This window comes from Sapajus apella, unplaced genomic scaffold (genome assembly GCF_009761245.1).
Source record: "Sapajus apella isolate SASKATOON/1434 unplaced genomic scaffold, GSC_monkey_1.0 scaffold2, whole genome shotgun sequence".
NCBI classification, from domain to species: Eukaryota; Metazoa; Chordata; class Mammalia; order Primates; family Cebidae; genus Sapajus; species Sapajus apella.
Genome location: NW_022436942.1, coordinates 27,993,218 through 28,008,021, shown reverse-complemented (window position 1 = coordinate 28,008,021; position 14,804 = coordinate 27,993,218). Strand labels below are relative to the sequence as shown.

The 14,804-nt window shown below is 53.5% G+C and overlaps 1 protein-coding gene across 1 annotated transcript in view; it reads left to right on the top strand.

Annotated features, from left to right (window-relative positions):
* The window catches only part of LOC116554797, a 62,536-nt gene that overhangs the window by 11,569 nt on the left and 36,163 nt on the right, over positions 1–14,804 (top strand). Inside the window, 10 exon segments of the mRNA XM_032282910.1 lie at positions 433–587; positions 2,247–2,418; positions 5,845–5,982; positions 7,511–7,721; positions 8,584–8,755; positions 9,526–9,548; positions 11,054–11,112; positions 12,625–12,738; positions 12,847–12,975; positions 13,978–14,120. Coding sequence (XP_032138801.1) covers positions 433–587; positions 2,247–2,418; positions 5,845–5,982; positions 7,511–7,721; positions 8,584–8,755; positions 9,526–9,548; positions 11,054–11,112; positions 12,625–12,738; positions 12,847–12,975; positions 13,978–14,120 — 1,316 coding nt within the window.

Here is a 14,804-nt window from a genome sequence, read left to right as displayed (position 1 = left end):
GCCTCCTGTTTCAGATTACCCAGCAACCCTGCCCCAGTCCACTCTGCCATGGGAGGAGAGGGCAGCTCCCCAGGGCTCGGGGCCAGGATGTCAAAGGCTCTCCCTCCTGCAAAGGCTCTCGGCTCTGTACCCCACAACTGAGTGGACTGGATACCCCGTGCCCCTGACTTCATCTAAACTCTTTCCTGCACTTGAGGCCAGGTGATGGGGAGTCCCCCGGGGAGTGAGGTCCCTGATGATGTCTGCGCTGCAGCTGTCCTCTAGCATCCCTCAGTGGGCACTGCCAACCTGAGCTGCAACAGGGGCTGACCCCAGCCCTGCATCCTCAGCACCCATGAGAGTGTTGGATGAGCCAGTCCTGCAGGGCATGGGAATGGGGATGTGCTGGGCTATAGAGCCTGGCCTATGAGGGTCCCCACCTGGCCTCCTCAGGCTGTCTACACCCGCACACCTGGCAGTCTGCTCCCTCCTCAGCTTGTGTTCCAAGGACCCTGGGCGGTGGAAGAGATGAGCTCCTCACTGCGGCTGACCTGCGATTCTCACGCCAGCTTGGTCCTTAACGTCTGTGGCCAGAACCAGGCAGTCAGGTGAGACCCCCCCCCCCGCCCCAGCCACCAGGAGGAGAGGAGTCAGGGGGAAGAACCATTGGCTGGGCACCTACTGTGCACCAATGCTGGACACAGCACCTCTCGATCCTCTGCTCAGCTCCCATCAATAGATGTGGGCAGGGAGGCTCAGAGAGGGCAAGCGACTTTTCCAAGGTCACACAGCTATAAAAATCCCTCAACCTCTCCAGGCAGGGCACTGATAAGTTCTTGGTGTCAGAAACTAAGTACATCCCAGGCCCCAAACACTTATTAGTGACTCTTACTGCCCTTGGGGCTGGGGGCCTGGTGAGGTGCTTGGTGTTCTTATGGGTACACTACGTCAGGGGCCACCAGCCAGTCTCCAGCACTCGGATCTCAGCAGTGGGGGAGGGGGTGAGTAAGCCATTTGTTGAAGGGGTAGACCAGTGGTTCTCACTTAGAGGTGAGTCCCTCCACCCCCAGGGACTTTTGGCAATGCCTGGGAGTTTCTGGTTGTTACACTGGGGAGGACGACGCTGTGAGGGTCAGTGTACAGAGGCCACGGATGCTGCTAAGCATCTTACGGTGCACAGGACACACCCACGACTGTGACCATGAGCCAACGTGTCAGCTGTGGCAAGGCTGAGACCCTGGGGTGGAGAGGAACCCGACAGGAGGGTGCAGCACCCTGGGGTTACGCAGGCCTGGCACAGTGGCTCACAGCTGTAATCCCAGTGCTTAGGGAGGTTGAGGGAGGATTGCTTAAACCCAGGAGCTCCAGCAACATAGTGAGACCCCCATTTCTACAAAAAGTCTTAAAAATTGGCCAGGTGTGGTGACGCTTGTTGTCGTCCCCGCTGCTCTGGAGGCTGAGGTGGGAGGATCACTTGAGCCTGGGAGGTGGAGGCTGCAGTGAGCAGAGATCATACTACTGAACTCCAGCCTAGGTGACAGAGAAAGACCCTGCCTCTAGGAAAAAGAAAAAGAAAAGGACACATGGAGACGATTCCCACCCTGGCCTGAAGGAGTGAGGGGAGGGGAGCTATATGAGAAGGATCCCTGGGAGGCAGCGGGGGGTCACAATCCTGTCTACACTCTGCTGGGGCTCCCATGGGACCAACCCAAGAAAGCTCGTTGATGGGCTCATGGCAGACTTGCAGCCCAGAGCCATGCTTAACCCTTGATACCAGTGGGGAAACTGAGGCTCAGAGAGGGGCAACTGAGAAGCTTGTCCAAGGTGCCAGAGCTAGGCAGGGGCCAAGCTGGGATTCAAACCCAGGTCACCTGACTCCAGAGTGCAGCCCTAACCAGGACACCGTATGGCCCTGGGGCCTCAGGGTGTGTGAATAGCCCTGCATCGGGCCATTGATGTGATCCTGGCTCTCTGACCCTCTCTTGGGGAAGTTGACTTGGTCCAACCTGGCCCTGGGGGCACTGGACAAGGTGGTATCTTGCTAGCTTCAAGCCCTCTCTTTCCTTCCTTCTGGCAAAGGGCAGCGGTTCTCAGGCTGGCATCATCTCCCCTCCCTCCTGGGCCGCTGCCCTAGTTCGGCCTCAGCCTCAGCTAAGGTAACTGTGCCCCAGCCACCTGGCTCCTAACTGGTTCCAGATGCTCAGCCCAAGGCAGGAGGGGGCCAGGCCCCTCTGGGGCGTGTTAACGCATGTGCATCTGTCCGCCAGCCTGCAGCAGGTCCCTGTGGGCCATCCTTGGAAACTCCTGGCTCCAGCTTTCCCAAACATACCCAGGTTTACATTCCTGGGCCGGCCCCCAGCCAGGCCCACGAGCCCTTCAGGAGACTGGGGAGGTCTCCTCACCCAGTGCCTGGTGCCTGGCGTTGCCTCACCCACACTGGTGCACTTGTAGAGGCTGGAGCAGATGATGCAGTCCTTTGAGCTGAGCCAGTGTCACCCCGTCTCTGCTCTGCACACAGGACTAGGGGGTCCTGGGAGTGGACAGGAGGGCCCATTAGACTTAGGCCAGGTTCCTCTGTCCCTCTGACCTGTCGTTGTCCTTGTCCAAATCCAGTGTGCCTGGAGGGCATGCCTAGTGCCTGGCACAGGGCCCAGTGCATAGTAGGTGCTCAGTAAAAAACAGGGCATGAATGGGTGAATGCATGCATGAATGGTCACATCTGCCAACTGGTCACTTCATTTTCCAGCCAGCCACCATGTTTTGCTAGGCATCCTCCTAACCCTGGCCCAGGCCGACTTCCTTTACAGAGCACGTGCTATGTGCTGGGGTCCTCTGCCGCATTTACACATGATTTTGGAGTTCCCCAAACTTTGCTACAACTGCACAACATTCAGGGAACTTCTTTATTATTTACGTATTTATTCTTTGAGAAAGAGTCCCACTTTGTTGCTCAGGCTGGAGTGCAGTGACATGATCTCAGCTCACAGCAACCTCCACCTCCTGGGTTCAGTTGATTCTCCTGCCACAGCCTCCTGAGTAGCTGGGATTACAGGCATGCACCACCACACCTGGCTGATTTTTTTTTTTTTTTTTTTTTTTTTTTGTTGGTAGAGATGGGGTTTCACTATCTTATCCAGCTGGTTGCAAACTCCTGACCTCAAATGATCCACCCACCTCGGCCCCTCGGCCTCCCAGAGTGTTGGGATTTACAGGCATGAGCCCCCATGCCCGGCCTTAGTTTTTATTTTGAAAATTTTTGGGGGGACAGGGTCTTGCTCTGTCACCCAGGCTGGAGTGTAGTGACGTGATCATAGCCCACTGCAGCCTCAAGCTCCTGGGTGCAAATGATCCTCCCACCTCAGCCTCCGGAGTAGCTGGGACTACAGGTGGTACCATCACACCTGGCTCCATTCAGGGAGCTTCTTCATTTTTTTCCCCGAGTTTTATTTTGAGTCATTTGAACCTATATAAAAGTTACTGTGGGACAGTGAACACTGACCAATTGTTAATGCCTTTCCATATTTCTTATCTATGTTACATAAATTTGTATCATACACACATTTTTTCTGTATCATTAAGAATTAATATAGAGATGTTTCTGAAGACGTCATCTTTTTACTCTGAGATACTTCAACTCTTTCCTGTAACAAGGATATTTTCTGATTTAACACAATAATTACTACATTCAGGAAACTGAACATTGAAGTAAGACCTTCATTTAATGTACAGCCCATATAAAATTTCCCAGCTTTCCCAATAACATTTTTCAAAAAACTTGTTTTAAATCCGGGATACAGGCCAAGATCACACAGCCTGCGTAGTTGCCAGAACAGAGGTCTATAGACTTTTACTGTAAAGTAAAATGTGCGGGTTGCAGGCCTTACGATCACTGGTATAGCTACTCAGAATTATCATTGTTAACACAAAAGCAGCTATAGACCATATGTAAGTGAATAGGCATGGCTGCATTACAATAAAACTTTATTTACAAAATCAGGTTGTGGGCCACATTTGACCAAAAGCCAGCTCCTGATCTAGAGCATTCTCCTTCCACACTCTACCTTTCCTAACCCAATGTTTTACTTATTTTTTAATTTTTTTTTTACTTTTTTTGAGACAGTTTCTCTCTGTCACCAGGTTGGAGTGCAGTGATGCAGTCTCAGCTCACTCAAACTCCTGATCTCAAGTGATCCGCCCACCTTGGCCTCCCACAGTGCTGGGATTACAGGCGTGAGCCACTGCACTCAGACCCCCCTAGATTTTATTATACAATTTTTTAGACACTAAAAAATGGAAGTAATTTTACAGTGAACACCCACGTACCTAGATTTTCCTGTTCACATTTTATTTCACGTAATCACATAGCTCTCCATCCATCTTATTTTTGGAGACATTTCAAAATAAGTTGCAGATATCAATATAATTTCCCCTAAACATTTTATTATTAACCACCTTTAAAAAAAATCCCAACCAGATACAGTGGCTCACACTTGTAATCCTAACACTTTGGGAGGCCAGGAATTGTTTGACTTCGGGAGTTCAAGACCAGCCTGATCAACTTAGGGAAACCCAGTCTCTACAAAATTAAAAAATTAGCCAGGCATGGCTGTGTGTACCTGTAGTCTCAGCCACCCAGGAGGCTGAGGTATGGGAGAATTGCTTGAGCCCAGGACGTTGAGGCGGCAGTGAGCTGTGTTCACACCACTGCACACTCCAGCCTGGATGACAGAGCAGACCCTGTCCCTGTCTCAAAAAAGAAAAAAAAAAAAATCCTGTATTGACAATTTTGAAGTGTCCAGGAGGTTATTTTGCAAAACATTCTCCTAATGTGGATTTGTCAGATTGTTTGCTGAAGATAAGATTCAGGCTGAACATTTTTGACAGGGGTATTGCTAACGTAACGACGCATCTCTGGTGAGCTCATTAAAAGTACCAGCTCTTAGCCAGGTGTGGTGGCTTAAGCCTATAATCCCAGCACTTTGGGAGGCCGAGGTGGGTGGAGCACCTGAGGTCAGCAGTTCAAGACCAGCCTGGCCAACATGGCAAAACACCGTCTCCTACAAATAGAAAAACTAGCTGGGCATGGTGGCACATGTCTGTAATCTTAGCTACTCTGGAGGCTGAGGCAGGATAATCACTTGAACCCGGGAGCCGGAGGTTGTATTGAGCTGAGATTGTGCCACTGCACACCAGCCTGAGCAACAGAGCGAGACTCTGTCTCAAAAAAGAAAAAAAAGTACCAGCTTTTGAACCTCTTCTCAGAGACTGTTTTTAAAGGTTTTAGGTGGGAGCCCAGAATCTATATTTTTAGTAAGTTTCCCCCAGTGATTCTGCATTCAGCCAACCTGGAAGTTAGCACATTATTCCATACAATTTGACAGCAACCCATAACAGAATAGGTGTCCTTATCCCTGTGTTTTGGATTAGAAGGCTGAGGCTCGGGTGGTTAAGGAACTAGCTGGAGATCACTCACCTCTCTGTGGTGGATCCACACTTGGAGCTCTGTGTGTTTGATGCAGACACAAGCCCAATCATTGTCCTTTCTGCTAGACTGCCCCCTGCGGTCTGCAACAGTACTGCAACTAGAGTTCTTGCCTGTTGGCACCAGGCTGGTAGATATTTTCAAGTCTGTGTTACAGCAGGGAGGGCCTGAGAAGATAGTTGCCATGGCCACATTTGATGGCCTAAACTGAGGCTCCAAACCGTTGCTTCATCAAAGTTCCTCCAGCCCAGGAAGCTGTGGGTCTCTTGGGCCTGGGGCTTTGGGAGGCAGAGCTCACGGCTTAGAGCCAGCATCTGCTTAAATGTTCCATCAGAGCCCTGATGAGGAGATCTATCGTGGTTTTTTTTTTTCCCCCGACCCAGCTATACTACTCCAAGGATGAGGTTCAGAGCACGTTTGCCTTGGGTGCGGAAGAGCGTCATTTTCACATCAGCACCCGGCTGGTAGCTGCTAAGGCCAGTCTCCCCAACAACTTGAAGCTGGAACAGACTTTCCTACAGGTATGTGGAGGACAGTCCAGGCCCAGGGCATGCTGGGGTGGGGGTGGGGGGCTCCTGGGACAGCCCTTTGAGAAAAGAGAAATTGTCCTAATATTCTGGTTCCTGGGAGGGAAGGGCAGGCAAGGCTGTGAAACGGGCAAAAATTGCTGGAGTAGATTATTAGCTGGTGTCTGTATCCATCCCTTCTTCCTTTTGCATTATTTATTGAGCATCTACTAGGTGCTAGGCACTATTTTAGAAGCTGGGGTGTGACCTAAAGTGGAACTGATCTCCCTTTCATTAACTGTGCTCTCTAGTGGGGGAGATTAACTACCCAAAATCACACAGACATGCCAGATACTAGTATGATATGGAGAAGACGCACTGAAGTGACTGAGAGTGAACAGGGAACACATTTAGATTAGGTGGCCAGGGAAGGCTCCACTGAGGAGGTGCCTCTTGAGCTAGCCATGGATGATAAGCGCCAGCCATTTGAAAACCTAAGGGAAGGGCCAGGCATGGTGGCTCATGCCTGTAATCCCAGCACTTTGAGAGGCTAAGACGGGCAGATCACAAGGTCAGGAAATCAAGACCAGCCTGGCCAACATAGTGAAAACCCGTCTCTACTAAAATACAAAAAATTAGCCAGGCATGGTGGCGCATGGTGGCACATGCCTGTAGTCCCAGCTACTCAGTAGGCTGAGGGAGGAGAATCGCTTGAGCCTGGGAGGTGGAGGTCGCGATGAGCAGAGATTGCACCACCGCACTCCAGCCTGGGAAACACAACAAAAACCCAAAAAAAAAAAAAAAAAAAAAAAAAAAAAAAAAGCAAACTTCCGACCCCACCCCCAGCAGTCCCTCTGCAGTGCCCTCAGGTGACCCTCGGACTATGGTACCTACAAGCAAGGACAGTGACTCACTCTGAGCCTTTGCACAGGCTGTTCCATCTGCCTGGAATGTTCTTCCCTGCCTCCTCCCCAAGCTTGCTTCTCTGCATTCCTTTCACCCTTGAATGCCTCTGTGACCATCCCTGTCCCATCATTTTCTGTCCTTTGACTATCTCCCTGTCAGCCTGGAAGCCCCGTAAGGGCCAGGATCAGGTCTTGGCTACCTTTGTACCCAGGCACTCAGCACTAGCTTGGGAGCATAATACATGCTCAGTACATGATTGAGAAATCACAATACCAACTGCATGGCTCCTCCAATCTCCTCTCCACGATCTAGCCCTGGGCTGAGTGCACCGTTTGTATTATCTTGCAGAAGTTGACACTTTCTTGCTTCCATTGTCTAGGAAAGTGAGGCTCAGAGAGGTTGGAAACTTGCCCAGAGCCACGCAGTTTGGCCATGGAGTTGAGAGGTGGCTGTTCTGCACTGTCTCCAGTTGGCCATAGTCCCCTCACCCACTCCTCTCCTTTATGTTATCCACTCATTCTTAGGAAGCATTTGGCTTTTTGATTCCCTGACATATGTTGCCATGCAGGAAACTAGAAATGATCCACAAATACTCCCTTTTTTCTCCTCTGCAAACTTCTCTCCTTTCCCATCCCAGGCAGAAGCCTGTGTCAGGTTTCCCTGTGGCGCCATCATTCTCTTCCAGCTCAGTGCTCTTCCTGGGGAGATGGTCCTGCAGACCACATATGAGCGAGCTCATGGGACCCGTGTCTTGCACCAGGAGTTGCTGTGGAATGGCCAGGTGTTGGCTGTCACTGGGAGCCTCTCTGGGCTTCTCCCCAAGCCCTTCAGGAACCTCAGCCTGCAGGGTGAGTGTGTGAGGGAATGCGGGCAGCAGTGATCCAGCCACTCAAGAAATCATCCCTAGCTGGGCACAGTGGCTCACACCTGTAGTCCTAGCACTTTGGGAGGCCAAGGTGGGTGGATCATCTGAGGTCAGGAGTTCGAGACCAGCCCAACCAACATGGTGAAATCCCATCTCTACTAAAAATACAAAAATTAGCCAGGTGTGGTGGTGGGCACCTGTAATCCCAGCTACTTGGGAAACTGAGGCAGGAGAATCACTTAAACCCAGGAGACAGAGGTTGCAGTGAGCCAAAATCATGCCACTGCACGCCAGCCTGGGCAACAGAGTAAGACTTGGTCTCACAAAAAAAAAGCCGTCACTGAGCACCTGCTGATCCCAAGTGTGATTCTAGGCACGAGGGATCTATTGGGAAACAAGATGGCCCAGGTGTCCCCCTCAGGGAGACAGTCATTGAGCAACAAAACACACATAAGCAAAATAACATCCAACATGACCATTTCCACGTGTGGGAAAGACTGTGAGAGCAAGCAGGGTCTGTGTGGAGTGTGGGGCTTCTTTAGGTAGGGTGATATGGGAAGACCTCTTGGAGGAGGTGACTTCCAAGCCGAGATCTGAGGGATAAGGAGGAGCTGGCTGAGGTGCAGAGGCACTTCAGGTAGAAGGCCCTGGTGGAAATGAGCTTTACCTGTGGAGCAGCGTCAGGGAGGCCAGCGTGGCTCGAGTGGGGAGAAGGGAGGAGGTGAGGCAGGAGGGCTGGGGGACCCAGGTCACACAGGAGCTGGGGTTTATTCTGAGTGGAACCGGGCAGGGAGGAGAGGCCAGGGTGTGGGAGGGGTGGCATCCCTGGGCAATTCTGGTTCCAGGAGAGGTGAACGCTAATGAAGCCCCAATGGCAGCCATGAGCCCCAGGGTCCTCCAGGAACAGGCATCCCTGGAAGGGGCTGTCATTCGTAGCCTGTGCAGCCATGCAGACTGTCAGTTTCTGTGTGAGAAACCCGCTGGGCACAGAGAAGATCCCGACCCCCGACCTCCCAGGTGCGGAGACAGAATGTAGACCCCAGCCTGGGGGCATGGCTTTCCAGGTGGCCTGATGGAATACTCCCAGTGTCATGTTTGCCATGTGTGCCCTGGAAGGCAGAGGAAATGAAAATGAGCAGGTCCTACACGAGCCAAGGCAGTGTGCATGTATGTATGTGTGCATGTGTGTGTGCATGTATGTGTGTGCACCTATGTATGATGACTAGGTGCACGGGTGTGCATGTGTAAGCCTGTATGTGTGCATGTATCTGCACCTGTGTGTGCGCATGCATGCGTGCATGTAAGTGTATGTGCCTGTGCATTCCTGTATATGCACGTGTGTGTGCATGTATGTGTGCTTGTGTATGCCTGTGTGCATATGTGTGTGCATGCCTGTATGTGCACATGTATCTGTGCCTGTTTGTGCACATGTGTGTGCATGTATGTGGTGCCTGTGTGCATGTGTATATGTGGGCATGACTGTGAGCATGTGCATGTGCATGTATGTGCACGCATGTGTGCGTGTGTGTGCGTGCCTGCATGTGAGCATGCCTGTGTGTGTGGGTGTGTGTATACATGTATGTGCATGTACGTGTGTGTTTGTGTATTTGTGCCACCCTTGATGAGCCTCACAGCCTGCAGCCCCACACTGTGGTCACAATGTTGCAGGTGGTGGGTCAGCAGGTGACAGGGAAAAGGTTTCTGGCCCTGCATGTGGTCAGCTTCCCCAGAACCAATGACTGGGTGATGCCCTGAGAACCAGCCAGTGCCAGTGTCTCTGGGCACAGCTCCCTGCAGCCCATCCGAACAGGTGGGTGCCCTTTATACAGAGCTCAGAGCTCACCACAGTGCAAAGGGCCCCTGGGCAGCCTCCTGCTGTGGGGGTCTGGGAAAGCAGGACTATGCAGGGGCCTCAGGAGGTGGGGTCAAGTGAGGCAGGAGGTCAGGGCAGCTTGACTCACCTGGGGGACAGAGGAAGAAGACCCAGGGTGTGCAGACTGTTGTGAGGACTCAGCTATGGGGTGCCACCTGTCATACCCAAGATGGAAGGAGAGCATAGGAAGGGCAGCATGGGGGTGCGGGGCTTCCGAGGGGCTGCAGGTCACCCGTGCATGTGAGGCCCCAAGAGTTATGCAGGTTGCTGGGGATTGGGGCTGCTCCCACTAGCTCCTGATTCAAGATGACAAACTGCTCCGAAACTCAGTGGCATAAAGGAGGCGTAGCTCCTTGCTCACGAGGCTGTGGGTTACCTGGGCAGCTTTTCTGGTCTTCCGCATGTTCAAGGTCAGCTGTAGGGTGAGCAGGTGGCTCTGCTGGCATTGGCTGGGCTCTCTGACCTGCTCAGGGGCTGGTTGTCAGCTGTGCTTGGATATCCTGAGCTGAAACCAGGCTCCCTGCAACCCCAGGTGGCACCAGCCTACAGGTGAGCTGGGTTGGTTCTCATGTGGCTGGGCAGGGGTTTGAGGGAGGAAGCGGGGCAGCGCGTCTTAAGGCCTGGGCTTAGAACTGGCGCTTGGTCAACTTCGCTAAACTCCATTAGCGCATCACGAGGCCAGTCCAGGCCCAAGGGCTGGGGAGGAGCTGTGAAGTCTCATTGCAATGGGGGCTCCCACAGGGACAGCACAGGGTGTCAAGTGGTGATGGTGACGAAGTGAGCACGTAGCTTCCAAATTTTGTGAAAATTATCTGGGGGTGTGGCCCCCAAGTGGCCACCTGCCTGAGCTGGCGGCAGCATCCACTGAGGGTCCCCTGAACACCCCCTGGGCCTGGAGCTGCTGACCTCAGCTCACACGCCCTACCCTTTGTCCTCACCCGCCCAGTGGAGCTCACCCACCCACTGCCCTTTCCCCTGCCATGACACTGCAGTCTCTGCCTGTAAGAGCATTTGGGAGGCAGCCACCGGGATGGCCTGGTTGTTGGCTGGGATGGCAGGGACCAGGTAGGTGTCAGGGCTGGAAGATGACCCTGGGGCAGAGCTGAACTCCACCCTGAAGGCTGAGCGGGGTCCTTGGGGCCCTCCCCTGCCCGAAGAGTCTTACCTGCGGCTGACAAGGCTGCATCATGTCCCACAGTCTCTTAATAGCCCCGTGTTCAGATGATGAAATTGAAGGACTTAGAGGCATCATGACCTGCCCGGAGCCACAGAGCTAGGGGAAGACAGTGGAAGAGGAGGGCAACCTCCAGTTTCATCTCTGTCATTTGTTCGCTCCATCCACTCCTCTCCAAGCCTCAATGTTCTCCTCTGAGAAATGGGCTGAGCTCTCCCAGGACTTTGCACAGGGCTGGGTTTGTCCTCAAAGCCACCTGCCCTTGCAGCCTTCACCTTGATGGAGAAGGTGGTCTGTGCGGGTGGGAAAGAGGTGCGGCCGGTCTGGGTAAGGCCCCTGGCTGAGTCTGTCCCCCTCCCCAGATGCTGGTCTCTGCCTCCCTATGGCTGGGGAAGAGTTAGCTGGCTGCCCGCCTGGCCCTAGCTCACTCATTCAACGTCTCCTGGCGGCAAGCTGAGGCCAGCGGCCTTGCTGAGAGCAGGAGTGGCAGGCAGAGCTGGCAGGTGAGCGAGGATGTCCGAGGCGCCCTTAGCCAGGGGCAGGAGCTGGGACGTGGCTGAGCCTGTGGGGCTGGGCACCTCAGGTAGGAGAAGGAGACCGTGTTCATCAGTGACAAAGACTTCTCCAGAATCACAGCTCCCTGAAGCCTGCGGATCTCCAGGGTCCTTCATTCGGTTCTTCCTTTATCAATACCTCATTAAGCACCTACTGTATACCAGGTAGTGTTTGAAAACAGCTCACATTTTAATATGGGAAACAGGTACAGGCATCTCCAATTCATCACTTATAGTTGCTTGTTTAGCGGTAGCTTTGGAGACTGAGTGAGGCAGCTGGGTGCCCCATCTGGCTGGGTGGTCTCAGCCATTTCCCATCACCTCTCTGAGCCTTAGGTTTTTCCATCTGTGAAAGGGAAGACAATAGGCCAGCCGTGTGCAGGGAAAAGACGCTCTCCAGAATTCAAGCTAAGGAATGAATTTTAAAATTAGAAGGTACAGTAAGCATCATAAAGCAGTAAAGAGGGGCCAGGCACAGTGGCTCATGCCTGTAATCCCAGCACTTTGGGAGGTCGAGACAGGCAGATCACTTGAGGTCAGGAGTTTGAGACCAGCCTAGCCAACATGGCAAAACCCCGTCTCTACTAAAAATGCAAAAAATTAGCTGGGCATGGTGGTGCACACCTGCAGTCTCAGCTACTCAGGAGGCTGAGGCAGGAGAATTGCTTGAGCCTGGGAGGGAGAGGTTGCAATGAGCTAAAATCATGCCATTGCACTCCAGCCTGGGCGACTGGAAAAAAAGTAAAGAGGGTATGAGACTCCATCTCAGAGAAAAAAGAGGAAATGAGATTGAGAGTGAATGGGCAGATGGGTGGGGGAGCTAGTGTCAGGAAGGAGCCCGGTGCTTCAGGGAGGGCGGGAGGGGGAATAAGACAGGGGCAGAGTGATTGGCAGGGGGTGGGGTGGGGGTGGTGGGGAGATGAGGTCAGATGGGCAGGGACGGATCCTGCTGGCCCTGGAGGCTGCAGTGAGGCGCACGATAGCTTTCTGTTTTTGGAAATGCTGAGTCGGGGTGTTTGGGATGAGGCGGGCTTTTTATCCAGATGCTTTCAGTCTCCAGCCTGGGAATGGCTCTGGGCTCTTCTAGAGATGAGGGGCAAGGCAGTCTCTCCACCCCCAATCCTAATTCCACTACAGAGATATTGGAGGGGGGGAGAGTCCCAGCTTCTCCATCCTCCCTAGCCTCTCATTTCCCAGCAGACATGGGGTGTGGGGGTGCCGTTAGCCTCTCCTCTCCCCCACATCTCCCCCTTATCCCCACCCCTACCCTCCCATCTCAACGCAGGTGCAGCTCACCTGGAACAGAGGACAGCCTGTGACCCTGCAGCCTGCCTGGGCCAACAGGTTCTCAGCACACAGCACTGCCTGGGACGGCTGCCTGGCCACCTCCCCGGGGCAGGTATGCGGGGCCTGGCCACTGTGCCCAGTGTGGGGCTCCCCTTTGCTCCAGGCTTCTCGGCTGCCCCCCCCCCCACCAGGTCACATACCCTATTTTCATCCCTATCAGCTCCAGGAAACCTGGGGCCTGGATGCCCTCCGAGCCTGCGGGGCCATAACACAGACCCCAGACATGTTCATTGAACAGCTCAATGTGTCCTGGGGCCAGCAGTACATGCAGCAGAACTTGACATATGAGGTGAGGCCTGGGGAGCAGCGTCTGGGCAGGGAAGCCCCAAGCGGCTCCACCTGCTGCAGGAGTGTCCCACTCTGGGACTGTGTGGTCTTGGGTTCCAGTGCTTGCCAGATCCTGGGAAACTCACTTCTCTGCTGTGTGCCTTGGTTTTCTCATCTGTGAAATGGGCACGGTACTCCCTTCCTACCTGGGATGTGGTGAGGGCTCTGGAAGACAAGAACAGCAGGTGTTTCCAGCATGAGATGCTATGAACAGATGGGGAAGGAGGCGGGGTGCTTGTGGGCTTCTCAGGAGGGGGTGGAGGGAGATCAGGAGCTCAGGTTCCTGGAGGCATCAGGGACGAGGTCTCTTCCAGCATCACTGCCTGATGGGTTCCTCGTGGTGTCGAGCACTGTTCTGCAGAGCCTGGGGCAGGAACCAGGCCATGGAGAACTGGGGAGGGCTGGCCCTGGAAGCCGCCTTCCTCCTCTGGGCCTCCCACCTGGGTTCCTCGGGCTCTTAGGCCCAACCCCCTAAGTGCTCACAGCAGAAATCCTACCATGGGCAGGGTGCAGTGGCTCACGCCTGTAATCCCAAAACTTTGGGAAATTACCTGAAGTCAGGAGTTTGAGACCAGCCTGGCCAACATGGTGTAACACTGTATCTACTAAGAATGCAAAAAAATTAGCTGGGTGTGGCGATGTTCACCTGTAGTCCCAGCTATCTGGGAGGCTGAGGTGGGAGAATCATTTGGACCTGGGAGGTGAGGTTGCAGTGAGCTGAGATCATGCCACTGCACTCCAGCGTAGGCTACAGAGCAAGACTCCATCTCAAAAAAAAAAAAAAAAAAAATCCTGCCCCAGAATGTAAGGGGGTATTGTGGCTAATAAGGGCTCTGACGGTGGATTCCTGGCACATGCTTTTGCTACATGAGGGTCTCCACCTGCAGGTGGCCATGGGCATTCTCTTACATGATAAGCCCCCGACACATGGGCCCTGTCATTCCAAAGGTATCGGCCATCTCAGCCGGACAAGATCACCGTGGAGGCCACACTGGAGCACATCCTCGGGGCCTCTAGTGCCCCACAGAGCTTCCAGGGAGAAGTACAGACTGACTACGCACACTGGCTGTGGCACTCCCTCCACCTGCGGCTCTGTGACCTGCCAGGGTGAGTCTGCCCTGGGGAAAGGGGAAGCTGCAAGACCAGGGACCCATGGTGAGGGGGCAGCAGGGAGGGTGGCGCCCACAGAATGCAGGGGTGTGAGCCAGGCAGCCAGACGCCAGCATGGTGGCTCTGCCATTTGCCTACTGGGTGACTGGGCAGGGCGCATCTCCTCTCTGAGCCTCCACTGTTTCATCTGAGGAATGGAAGCAGCAGTAGGTTCCAGGATGTAGGGTGATGGTGAGAGTTAAGAGAGATGTGATGCAGGAATGCTCAGCCTTGGTGCCTGGCACAGAAGTTAGAGTTGATGTTGTCATGATTGCCTCAGAAGAGAGGTGTTGGGACCCCTTTTCCTCAACCCTTATCCCCTCCTGGGGTTGGTAGCTGGTTGATTGGTTCTTTTATCCACCCACCCATCTATCCATTCATTCACCCATCCTTCCATCCTCCTTCCCATCTTCCATCCATCCCCCTATTTCTGCCCTCCCACCCTCCCACCCTCACTGTCTTGCATCCCTCCATCCCTCCATCATCCATCCATCCACCATCCATTAGTCCATCCACCATCTATCTATTCATCTACCATCCACTATCCATCTATCAATCCATCCATCCATCCATCCACTATCCATCCATCATCCAACTACCATCCATCAATCATCCATCAATCCATCCACTATTCATCCATCC